The sequence below is a fragment of the Oryctolagus cuniculus genome, chromosome 1 (assembly GCF_051225735.1).
Source record: "Oryctolagus cuniculus isolate XC-2025 breed Fujian yellow rabbit chromosome 1, ASM5122573v1, whole genome shotgun sequence".
NCBI classification, from domain to species: domain Eukaryota; kingdom Metazoa; phylum Chordata; class Mammalia; order Lagomorpha; family Leporidae; genus Oryctolagus; species Oryctolagus cuniculus.
In genome coordinates, this window is record NC_142867.1 from 201,490,361 (window position 1) to 201,503,059 (window position 12,699).

The 12,699-nt window shown below is 48.9% G+C and overlaps 1 protein-coding gene across 6 annotated transcripts in view; it reads left to right on the forward strand.

The window, feature by feature from the left end:
* TDRD7 (tudor domain containing 7) overlaps window positions 1-12,699 on the forward strand; it is a 71,613-nt gene that overhangs the window by 45,817 nt on the left and 13,097 nt on the right. For all 6 annotated transcript variants that reach the window (XM_051856279.3, XM_089318637.1, XM_070054746.2 and 3 more), the window contains 5 exons: window positions 920-1,031; window positions 2,848-3,050; window positions 5,385-5,519; window positions 7,069-7,155; window positions 10,778-10,912. In XM_051856279.3, coding sequence (XP_051712239.3) covers window positions 920-1,031; window positions 2,848-3,050; window positions 5,385-5,519; window positions 7,069-7,155; window positions 10,778-10,912 — 672 coding nt within the window. The remainder of the gene's footprint in view (window positions 1-919; window positions 1,032-2,847; window positions 3,051-5,384; window positions 5,520-7,068; window positions 7,156-10,777; window positions 10,913-12,699) is intronic.

Consider the following 12,699-nt stretch of genomic DNA (forward strand, 5'->3'; position numbering starts at 1 on the left):
TTGCTGAGCCTGGGTCAAGGCTCCACCCTGCTTCACAGCCTGAGTGACCAGAGGAGTTCCTGTTGTTTCGGCGCAGAAGCCCATGTTGTCTGTCCACGGCGCCACTGTGCACTCAACCCAAAGCGTCACAACAGTGGAGGGCTGAACATCACAGACGCTGCCCTGGGGAGCTAGAGTCTGCAAAATGCCGTGGGAAGGATGCCCTCTGCAAAAAACGCTGCTGCGCAAGGAACAGGGGGGCACCCGTCACTCAAGAAAGAAGGTGACACAGGCACCGTGATGTTAACAAAGAGAGCGGAGGCAGGGCAGCCGAGCTGGTGGAACCTGGCAGGGGTGCTCCTGAGAAACTGGCGTAGCCTCGGAGTTGAGCGGCCTTGCCTTGTCCTTCCTTCCTGATGATAGGAGAGAAGTGGAGGACTGGGACCCGAAACTGGGAGCCCTGGTTGCCTGACCCCAACCCCAGCCTTTTCTTTTGGGATAGGCCCTGGCTTTGTCCAGGCAGCTATGGGGCCACTGAACTTGTGGATTGTAGAATAAATTGAGCCAATTAAATGAATCAAGTAATTTTTTTAAATGTACTTATTATATATTTGAAAGGCAGAGAGAGAGAGAGAGAGCAAGTTCCCATAAGCTGGTTCACTCCTCAGATGCCTGGGGCTGGGCCAGTCTGAAGCCAGGCAGTGGAAACTCAATCCAGGGCTCCTGTGTGAGTGAGGAACCCAGTCACTTGGCCATCAGCACCGCCTCCCAGAGTCTGCATTAGGAGGAAGCTGGGGCCAGGACCAGAACCCAGGCACTACCAGTGCGGGTCACAGGTGCCTTACTGCCAGCCCAGACCCCCACCACAGTCAGATGACTTTCTGAGTGAGGATGAAGAGCTCTGAGCCTAAACATTTTGTTTTGTTTTGTTTATCATTAGGTATGCTATGTTGACTATGGGTTTAGTGAAAGTGTTGAAAAGAGCAAAGCATACAAATTGAACTCAAAGTTCTGTTCACTGTCATTCCAAGCTACAAAGTGTAAGCTAGCAGGTAAGAGGAACTCTTTTACAAACTCTTCATTTTGGTAGGATTTTACCGGTGTACTCTGGGGAGGTTAAATCCTAAAATGGATGCGGGGTCTCGAGATGGTGCTATAATGGGTTATTTCTTGACATATTTAAGCAAATTCATGTTTAATATATTCTTCATATATTACATTTAAATACTGTATATGCTTATTATATTTAATTAGAATGTCTACTGCCCGTGGTAGAGAAGTTTTTTCTTTCTGTTCCAACAACTCAGTAATGACTAAACGAAGCCCTGCATCGTGGGATTGGGTCAGCTTGTGAGGTGACTGCAGCACTCCTGGTGTGCCCGAGCCCACGTTCGGCTGTGGGTCCCGGGCAGCATCCCGCCAGGCGGAGCTTCTTCCCCTTGGAGGGGGTGTGAGTGACCTGGCCCGGTGAGCGGTGTGGAGGACCCCGAGAGCAGCTGGGCCGAGAGGGCGTGGCTTAGTGCAGAGGAGGATCCTGCTCTCCTGAGTCAGAGGAGCTGCCCCTTCCCAGCTGGGGCGAGTCCTGGGGCGGGCAGCTGGCGTGGACTCTGTCCATGAGACAAACCTGAAGTCGTTTGAAAAGCCTGCTAGACACTGTTGGAAGTGCCTGAAGAGAACGCGTCAAGAGCATGGAACGAGAACCAGGATGCTGCAGGGGGAGGTTTGAGGAGAGCTGCGAGCTCTGTGGCAGGGACAGAGCAAGAGGAGTGGCTCAGGAGGAGTCTGGGAATTTCTTCTGCAGATCTGGGGGGAGATCACAGGAATGAGGGGCACAGTTCCATCGGGCAGATGACGGGCTGGTGGAAGTTGCTTCTATAGGTGTATATAGAAGCACAGATTTTAGAAAGGGTCATTGGACTACAGCTGAACTCACCTAATACCTGTGTTAGGTTAAACACCATTTAATCTGTATTTGATAAATCAGAAGGTTCTTTGGTGTTCTGGACTCATAATGGTGTACTTAAAAAAAAGAAAAGTGGTTGTCTTGACTTCCGGGAAGTGCATGTTCATTTTATAAGAAAAAATAAATTGTATTGGGCTGGGCACTTAGCATAGCAATTAAGTCACTTGCATCCCATATCAGAGTGCCTGGGTTCTAGTCCTGGCTTCTCTCCCGATTCCAGCTTCCGCTAATGCACAACCTGGGTGGCAGCAAGTGATGGCCCAAGTACTTGGGTCCCTGTCACCTATGTCTCCAGTGGGAGACCCAGACTGAGTTCCTGGCTTCTGGCTTTGGACAGCCCAAGATGTTGTGGGTTTGGGCAGTGAACCAGCCACTGGGAAATCTCTCATGTTTCCCTTTCAAATAAATGTTTTTAAGTGAAAACTGTTTATATGTATTTAATTAGGAAATGCAAAAATCAAGGATAGAGTTTTAGGAAGGAAATCGCAAATACACATAATCAATAGCCATATATAAGATATATATATGATATATACATGATATATATCACTTTTTAGTTTAAAAATGTATTTGTATATAAAGTAAAAGAGTTCTCATGTAGAAATTGTGATGGATCAATTTTTCTAATTGTTCTGCGATTACTTACCTTAGTGTATCATTCAAATGACATTCACTTACTTTTAAAACTCTGCAGTGCAGATGGGTAAGGTTAAAGAAAACTGTGAAACAAAGCTTCCATACAAAATTTAACAATCTTACGTGCTCGCTTCAGCAGCACATATACAAAATTAACAATTTTCTGGGAGACCCACGATTTTAATAAGTGGTCTAAACAGACCAACCGATCGGTCCATCGTAAGTGGTTTTGTTCCCGAGTGGAGGTGAGGATGCTTCGTGTTTTCCAGGACTGGAAGTCGTGAGCGACGACCCTGATGTTGTGAAGGTGGTCGAGTCCCTGACCTGTGGAAAGATCTTTGCAGTGGAGGTCCTCGACCAGTCTGAGATCCCACTTGTGGTGCTGTACGACACCTCAGGAGAAGACGACATCAATATCAATGCCACCTGCTTGAAGGCCGCGTGCGACAAGTCCCTGAAGGTTCACCTCCAGGTACCAACCCCTGGGATCCCCACTGGCAAGAGGAAACCATCCACAAAGGATGCTGCACCGTTTGTGCTACCTGTGGACAGAGATAACATATATATTGAGACAAAAGGGGGGGGGGGGGCAGGGCTGAGCCAGAAGGGAAAAAGATGCCGCTAAATCAGTAGTAATTATTTCTTAGGAATTGGATTTTTTTCCATTTTATTCAGTGAACATATGCTAATTTTACAGGAAATTTCTGCAAAGATAATAGGAGAAGATAATATGAAAGAAGGGGAAATTAGGAGCCAGCGTTGTGGCACAGTGGACTAAGCTACCGCTTGTGACACTGGCATCCCATAGTGAAGCGCCAGTTTGAGTGCTGGCCGCTCCACTTCCAGCCCAACTCCCTGCTAATGTGCCTGGCAAAGCAACAGAAAATGGGCCAAGTACTTGGGTCCTGCCACCCATGTGGGAGACTCCATTGGAGCTCCTAGCTCCTGGTTTTGGTCTGGCCCAGCCCAGCTGTTGTGGCTAGTTGGGTCATGAACCAGAAGATGGAAGACAGACCTCTCTCCCCTCCCCCTCCCCCTCCCCCCTTCCTCCCTCCCCCTCTCTTTCCCCCTCCTTCTCCTTCCCCCTCCTCCTCCCTCCTTCCCTCCCTCCCTCCATCACTCTTTAAATAAATAAATAAATCTTTTAAAAGGAAGGGAACATCAGATACATGAAGATGTTTATTATTATCTTTATATTTAGCATTTTTAAAATGTGCAGAGCATAAATTTCCAGAAAGAAGGAAGCCTTTTAACAGATTACAGGATATCCGGTCTAAAGAGTAGGGTGAGGTGCAGGTATTGTAAGGCAGTGGGTTAAGCTGCCCCTTGGGATGCCCGCATTCCATAGCGGAGTATCTGGTCTCAGTCACAGCTACTAGGTTTCCAATCTGGCTTCCAACTAATATGCATCCTGGGAGACATCAGATGATGGCTCAAGTATTTGGGTCCCTGCCATCCACAGGGGAGACCCGGATGGAGTTCCTGGCTCCTGACTGTGGTTTGACCCAGCCCTGGCTATTGTAGGCATTTATGAAGTGAGCCAGCAGATGGAAGATATCTCTCTCTCTCCCCCTCCCCTTCCCCCCTCCCCCTCCCCCCTCCCCCTCTTCCTCCCTCCCTCCCTCCCTCCCTCCTTCCCTCCCTTTCTCTCTCTCCCCCCCTCCCCTCTCCCCTTCCTCCCTCCCTCTCTCTCTCTCTCTCTGTCACTCTGCCTTTCAAATAAATAAACCTTTTTTTTTTTAATTTTTTTTTTTGACAGGCAGAGTGGACAGTGAGAGAGAGAGAGAGAGAGGTCTTCCTTTGCCATTGGTTCACCCTCCAATGGCCGCCGCGGCCAGCGCGCTGCGGCCAGCGTACTGCACTGATCCGATGGCAGGAGCCAGGTACTTATCCTGGTCTCCCATGGGGTGCAGGGCGCAAGCACTTGGGCCGTCCTCCACTGCACTCCCTGGCCACAGCAGAGAGCTGGCCTGGAAGAGGGGCAACCGGGACAGAATCTAGTGCCCCGACCGGGACTAGAACCCAGTGTGCCGGCGCCACAAGGCGGAGGATAAGCCTAGTGAGCCGCGGCGCCTTTAGAAAAAATAAGATGAGACATTAAAATCATTTAAAAGCATTTTAAAGACTTCATTGAAAACATTGGGAAAACATTATAATAAGTAAAACTGTGAATTGTCTTTATGACTTGACTAAAAATGGCTAAAATCAATTATTTGATTATAGTTTTTAAAAACCATAATCAGTTTTAGGAAGTAGGCTGATAATAAAATTTAAGAGGCACAGACAGAACTCCTATCTGCTTGTTCACTCCCCAGATGTTCCCAAAAGCCCCTGGCTGTGGCTGAAGCCAGGAGCTGGGAACTGAATTTCGGTCTCCTGCTGGGTAATAGGGACCCAGTGGCGGCGGCAGTGCTGCCTCCCAGGGTCTGCGTTAACAGAAGCTGCAGCACCGGCTGCAGCACCTCAGCCTGCGTCCTGGTCACGAGGCCGAGTGTGTGCCCCACTGCGAGAACTTTTTGACTTCACTCCTGTTGATGTTGAAGAAGCATCCTGCATGGAGTAATTCTTCTTCCTAATGAGCGGAGTGGCAGGATAAGCCAAAGTTAAGGGTATTTCTAGCCTTGCAAGACGATTGGATCCAAGGCAGTTAAGGTAGTTTTGTTGCTTACGTTACTAATTTCATTCTGTCCTAGTTTCCAACACAGAAGATTTAAAATGCAGAGAGGTGTAACGGAGGTTTAGAGGAGCCCTGAGGTGGGTGAGAGCTGCCTTCTGCTCTGAGGCACTCTCGCTGTGTCTTTTTCAGGTGGACGCCATGTACACCAACGTCAAGGTAACGAATATCTGCTCCGATGGAACCCTCTACTGCCAGGTGCCTTGCAAGGGTCTGAGCAAGCTCACGGACCTCCTGCATAAGATAGAGGACTACTTCCACTGCAAGGTACGGGGTGGCCTGCATCTGAAATCAGCCCCAAAGCTGCAAGCAAGAGCAGCTCTCTGAACTGCTTACGTAGGAATATGTCTCAGCAGTTTGAGGTAGAATGTCTGGAATGGCAGGCGAGAGCCTCAGACTCCAGAGCTTTAAAGAAAAGCAAAACCCTGATTTCTGCCTTACACAATGAAGATAATGATCATGTCTGCATGTGGGGTTGCCGCGAGGACTAGTAGTTGGCATGGAGCAAGTGTTATTTATAACATGCAGCTGGGGATCCCGCAGTGCAGCTGCCTGGGACTGTCTGCTGGTTCCTCTGCCTCGGGCAAAGGAGGAATGGGGAATTCAGGAGGAGGCTAGAACTCTCCGCTCCTCTGCCCTCATCTTCCCTCCCGAGCTCCTCCTGGTTCCTGTGGCACCGGTGAATGTGGTTCTGCAGTTCAAAGTGTATTCATAAGCTCCTTGCCCTTCAACTCTAGTACTTCTTTTCTGAATCAGAATCTGTAGCGGTTTTAAGTCTCCCAAGTTGTTTCCTTACCTCCATGAGGGCATTGTAGCTGTAATCCAGAGTATGCTGTGATTTCCAACTAAGTCCTACTGCCGCTTCCATATGACGCCCTCGTCCCTGGAAGTGACCCTTCCCCCTCACCTGCAGAGCGCAGGCACTGGGAGGCACCGGGACTGGCTTCCTGTTTCGGCTCTATGGGCAGTTACTTGACAAGTCGTCTGCATCCCTTGCGGTACATAGGCTAGTGTTCACAGGGCAGATAGCCCGGAGCTGACTCCTCAGACCTGCATTCAGACGCAGTCTGGAACAGGGGCTTTGCACCTGTAGCTCTAGTCCTGTTCGCAGATATCACCCCTGTAACTCAAGGGCGGTAGCTGAGTTTAGTTTGTTAGTCTGCCCTGGAGACATCTGAGACCCCCAGGGAGGCCGGCTCCCGGGCCTCACGTGCATGGATGTGCTTCTGAGCTCTGTGGCGAGGAGCACGCTGGGCATTTCCTAGTGCTCTCGGGCACCTTTGGGAAATTACAGACGTTCCCTCTGAACCCGTGGAGACCATGGGCGGGACCCCAGGTCCAAGCCACCCCAGAAGGGGAGGAGCTGCTGTCTGTCGGGCTGGCCCTCACCTGAACACATAGATTTGTGTTGATGTCCATTTTGTTCTGCAATGAAACTTTACTTTGAATCTAATGATAGAAAGCAGAGACCCCAGACAGCCAGCCCAGCCTCCTGCCTTTCCCCCAGGCTGCTCTGCTCTCCTGCCCCTGGGCGGGTTCGTCACCCGGAGGGAATCCTGCCGGCTCTCCCGTCCTTAGACGTTGCAACAGTGCTGATTTACAGCAGGTGATTTGCTGGCATCAGCACGTGGATGAGTAACACAGGGCAGGAGGACTGTAGCCCCAAAACACTTGCTGCAGCCACCCAGCGCTCCTGTACAGGAAAGGGCCCACGGGAAGCCAGATCGAACATGGCTCAGCGGCCTGCGCCGCGGCGGTCCGTTTGGCCGGTGGTGTAGCTGACGGTAATAAAAGAGCCTTGCTTTCTCTTCTGCAGCACATGACCTCCGAGTGCTTCATCTCCCTGCCCTTCTGCGGGAAAATCTGCCTCTTCCATTGCAAAGGAAAATGGTTACGCGTAGAGGTAAAACCAGTCACTGGACTTCTTTTAATTACTGTGAAACATTTCAAATATGCAAACATCTTTTTTTAAAAAAAATCTTTTTTAAAAAAATATCACCATTCTGTGACCTGAAACCTGACCCACGTGCTCGGAGCCCCTGGGGGAGTGGCCCGCTGCACCTGGTGGTCTCCCTGCAGTTGACTTCTGTATGCTTTCGCTAGATGGGCGTCTGCACACACACGCTCCGACTGCGTAGTTTGAATACGTTTGCGGTGGGAATGTGGACGTGAGGGTGCAGCTGGAATGTGTGCAGTGGAAGGGAGACGAGTGTAACCGAGAGGCTGCTTCAGAGGGGGACGGAGACAGCGAAACACATTGCTGCTTCTGAAACCGCCCTTTCCGTCGTCATGTCCACGTGCCGCGTTGGCACCGCGATGTGCAGCGGCTCTGGGCCCACACTAGTCCTGCGTTTCCCCAGCGACTGACACTCTAGGATTTTTGTTAAAATCAGTGACACTGTGAAGCTTCCTGTGCCTGTCTCCCAGGGTACATGGGCAGAGCTAGAGTTTCTGGGTGTAGAGAGAGCGTTGCTGATAGCTCTGCAGAGTCGCCCTCCCATTGAGGGCACAGCCCCGTGTGAGGTCCCGGGTGCCCCTGCCTCCCCCTGGTCTGGGGCTGTGTCTGCCGCCCAGGATGCCTTGGCGGCAGTGTTCACGTGCTCTGCTTCCCGTCCCTGTCAGTGCTGTCCCTAGCAGGCTCCATTAGGAATGTACAAGGAGGGTTCTTAGTTTTGTCGTGTGTTTGCCCGTTGTTTAAAAGGCAGGTTTTGGATTTTTGTGGTTTCTCGCTCCTCCTCCGCTTCCTTCTCCCCGCCTCCCTTCTTTCCTTCCTTCCTCCCGTTGCTAAAGTTGAAGATCTTGCCTTTTCTTTTATTTTCTCTGCCTTTTCCTTGATATAGAGGTTCTTTACCTAGATGCTAGGACTTCGGAGACGGGGAGGTGGTCCTGGACCCCACACCCTGCTGGAATTACATGCATTGTATGTGTACTTTATGTTTTGGGGAAATCGTGCTTAATTTCTGTCAGATTCTCAGAGAAGTCAGCTCTAGAAAGGTGAGAGCCACTGCTGTGTTTTTTGTTTTTTTGGTTTTTTTTTTTTTGACAGGCAGAGTGGATAGTGAGAGAGAGAGACAGAGAGAAAGGTCTTCCTTTTTGCCATTGGTTCGCCCTCCAATGGCCGCCGCGGCCGGCGCACTGCGCTGATCTGAAGGCAGGAGCCAGGTACTTATCCTGGTCTCCCATGGGGTGCAGGGCCCAAGCACTTGGGCCATCCTCCACTGCCCTCCCGGGCCACAGCAGAGAGCTGGCCTGGAAGAGGGGCAACCGGGACAGAATCCGGCGCCCCAACCGGGACTAGAACCCGGTGTGCCGGCGCCGCTAGGCGGAGGATTAGCCTAGTGAGCCGCAGCGCTGGCCAATGTTGATTTTTGAATACTGCACAGCAACAGTTTGGTAACCTAATGATACTGATTTTCTCTTTATGTAAGTAAAACTTGGCCATGTCTAATGAGAGCAGTGATTATTGTCATTAATGTGAGTGTGTGCCACAAGGCTGAGATCTGGGGTGATATAATTAAGGTTTGTGTGCTTAGCTTTAAAATTAATTAATTTATTTATTTATTTGAAAGAGTTACAGAGAGAGAGAGAAACAGAGTGCTCCTCCATCCACTGATCCACTCCCCCAAACGGCCACTATGGCCGGAGCTGGGCCGATCTGAAGCCAGGAGCCAGGAGCTTCCTCCTGGTCTCCCATGTGGGTGCAGGCACCCAAATACTTGGGCCATCTTCCACTGCTTTCCTAGGCATTTTAGCAGGAACTGGATCTGAAGTGGAGCAGATGGGACTCGAACTGGCGCCTTATACCCACTACACCACAGTGCCGGCTCCATGTGTGCTTAGATTTAAACTTCAAAAACAGGGCTTGTTGAAAAGATTATGGCATTATTTAGATCATAAAACTCTTGTTTTCCTTTAGTTCTTAGCATGTAACTGTGCAAATATTTACTTTTAAACTTTTAATTTAAAATAATTTCAGACTTTTTAAAAAGTTGCAAAAAATAGCATAAAGAGGTCCCACGATTGCCCTGTTCATAGCTTCTCCATATGTTAATGTCTCACACAGCCATTGTGCAGTTAGCACAGCCAGGAGGCTGGCACCCCTGTCCTGCTCTGAGCTAGCCTGCAGAGCTTCCTGGCAGTTCCCAGGCTGCTCCACGGCGTCCTGTGCCCTCTGAGCTTCGCCCGACCTGGCGCTCACCTGCGCTTCCTCTGTTGCTCATGACTTTGGAAGAGCCGCAGCACTTCCTAAAGTGTCTCTCAACTTGGGTGTCTTCATGTTTAAATTCAGTTACTGTATTGTATTTTTTGGCAAAAATACCTTCTGCGTGTGCTCAAATACCCGAGAAAAGTACCTAGTATTTACGACCACCAAGTTGTATCTTGTCCCCTCTATGGTGGGCAGAAGGTGTGAGTATTCGTCCTGTCAGAAATGTGGAAAGCTGGGGAGGGAGACAGCAATGGGCAGTGACAAGCAGGCCCTCTGTCTAGGAGGCGCACTTGTTCTTGACAGCTACACAAATGATCACAAAGCTAGTTTACTACCTTGACACAGCACACGGTTTCCCTACTTCTGAACTGTTAATTTGGACTTTTGTAAAGACCTCTCTATGACTCTGAGTTGCAGGTGTTTTTCTTTTTTTTTTTTTTCCCCAGTTAGGACAAACGATTAACATTACCAGCCTTTCTTATGAAGCTATATAATATGTTGTGATTTTTAAATATGTAATATGGGGGCCCAGCACTGTGGTGTAGCAGCTTAAACCCTCCGCCTGCGACTCCTACATCCCGGCTGCTACACTTCTGATAGAGCTCCCTGCTGATGGCCTGGGAAAGCAGCAGCAGATGACCCAAAGGACCCTCTGCACCCACGTGGGAGACCCAGACGAATCTCCTGGCACCTGGCCTCAGCCCGGCCCAGCCGTGGCTTTTGTGGCAACCTGGGGAGTGACCCAGCTCTGTGTGTTTGTTATCTCCCTTTGTCTCTCTTTGTAACTCTGATTTTCAAATAATGAATAAATCTTTTTAAAAAATAAAATATTTACTCACTACAAGTAAAATCCTGTCTCTGTAGGGTTTTATATGTGAAACCTCCTGTCTCTACAAGATTTTATAGGTCTCTGAATTATCTTTGGACTTTATTTCCTTATTAAGATAAAAGGTTCTTTTCTTACATTTTAGTCTTTTAGTAAGTAGATTGCAGCTTATAATCAGCGACATATAAATCACATCAAATAATTTTATAGTTGTGGCCCGGAATTGAAGAAACAGTAAATGTTACTCCACTTAGGAATTTTAGATGATGATGGTGATGAGCGTCCTGATTATCCCCAATTCAGTGAATTAACACCGAGAAGTTGAAATCAACTCAACTCTAAAAGAGTATTTAGTGAATAAATACACGTTAAGGAAAACCTGTAGTCAGCCCTGATGGTGTTGTTCTTAGCATGCAGTCACATACAATGTAGCGCACAGAGAGGACCGGTCCTTTGGAAATGCCTAAGGTCACCAGCGCCTGTCTCATTTAGATCACAAATGTGCACAGCAGCCGGGCCCTGGACGTGCAGTTCCTGGACTCCGGCACCGTGACGTCTGTAAAAGTGTCGGAACTCAGGGAAATCCCGCCTCGATTCCTACCGGAAGTGATCGCCATACCACCGCAGGTAGGCCGTGTGCTGGAAGAGATTTGGGCGTGTTCCCAGCCGTCCCCTGGGAGTCCCTCTTGGGTTAGATCTTTTTCTCAGGTTTCTGATGATCAGAGTCCTGGTTTGCAAGGAAATGCGGTTATGTCATGGTTTTCAGAGGTAACAGGTGGCCGTCTGGGACAGCGAGGCCAGTTGCACGTCCAGAGTCTTGTTCCGTGGATGTGTTCTCGAATACACTGAGTCGTTAGGTGGAGCTGTGCAGTTAGAGGTTTCAGTACAGTTAGAGGCCAGCACTGACTCCTGCATAGTTCAGGATACTCTGTGGAAGTTTTATATCCTGAGTTTGCAGTTTGATTCGGCCACCATTCTCTTTGGAAATCCACCTGTACTTAATCATTTTTATATGACTTTCCCCCTGCATTTTAGTAAAAAGATTAACATCACACTGTCTTTCCTTGTGTTAATAAACAACCAGATAATAAAGATTTTTGAGTTATTTTGAGTCAATTAAAATGGTGAAGAACCACTTATGGAGCCAGCATTGTGGCATAGCAGGGTAAGCCTTTACCTGCAATGCTGGCATCCCATGTGGGTTCTGGGTCCACTTCTGATCCAGCTGCCTGCTAATGGCCTGGGAAAGCAGCAGAAGGTAGCCCAAGTACTTGGGCCCCTGCCATCCACGTGAGAGACCCAGATGGAGTTCCAGGCTCCTGGCTTCAGCCTGGCTCTACCTCCAGCTGTTGGATTCATTTGGGGAGTGAACCAGCAGATGGAAGATCTCTGTTCCTCCTCTCTCTGTCACTCTGCCTTTCAAATAAATAAATGTTTAAAAAGAAAATTGCTTACTGCCTTTAAACATTTTGTCCAGAAATCAGTACCCTTAAAAAAGAGAGAGAGACGTGTTTTCCAGAATAGCTCTTCCATCGTCAGCACTTGGTGAGTGAAGCATAGTTGTCCATGATTAGCTGGCATTTAGCGTCTCTCACTCCACTCACTGTTGCCTTTTCTAGCAATAGCCAGACACTGTCTAACTGGTGTTCAAGCCTATTTTTAAAATCATGTTTACTTGTAATGTTGCTCGGCCATCATGATTGAAATTGACAGACCCTAAGTGCTGTCGCTTGCAGCTGCTTATTGGGACATCCGTGGAGGGCCAGCCTTCCCTAGAAAAGCCTGGAGAAGGGGAAGTCGGCCCTGCTCTGATCGCCTGAAAGCACACAGCAGTACCTTCTTTGTGGAAGGACACAAATAGGCACTAGCAGCGTTCTCTTAACTCGCGGAGGTTTGTTATCTGACAGATGTGCAGACTTCTGATTGTGGAAACCCTGCAGCCGCCTGTGCGAGCCTGTGGCTTATACTGTCTCCCGAAGAGGCCTAAGCCAGAGGAGCAAACCAGAGGTCTGCTGGCCAAAGCTGACCCATAAATACTGAGTTTTGTCTCTTGGCTCTCACAGTGTTTTAAACATGTAAGCTGTTTCTAGGATTTAAAAATTATAAAAATTTACATTAAAATATCTAGTGCTAGTAGTTTTTAAATTTTATTTATTTATTTGAAAGGCAAAGTTACAGAGAGGCAGAGAGAGAGGTCTTCCATCCCCTGGTTCACTCCCCAAATGGCCACAATGACCGGGGGTGGGCTGATCAGGAGCCAGGAGCTTATTCCAAGTCTCCCACATGGGTACAGGGGCTCAAGCACCTGGACCATCTTCCATTGCTTTCCCAGGCCATAAGCAAAGAGCTGGATTAGAAGAGCAAGGACAGGAACCAGTGCCCATATGGGATGCTGGTGCAACAGGCAGAGGCAT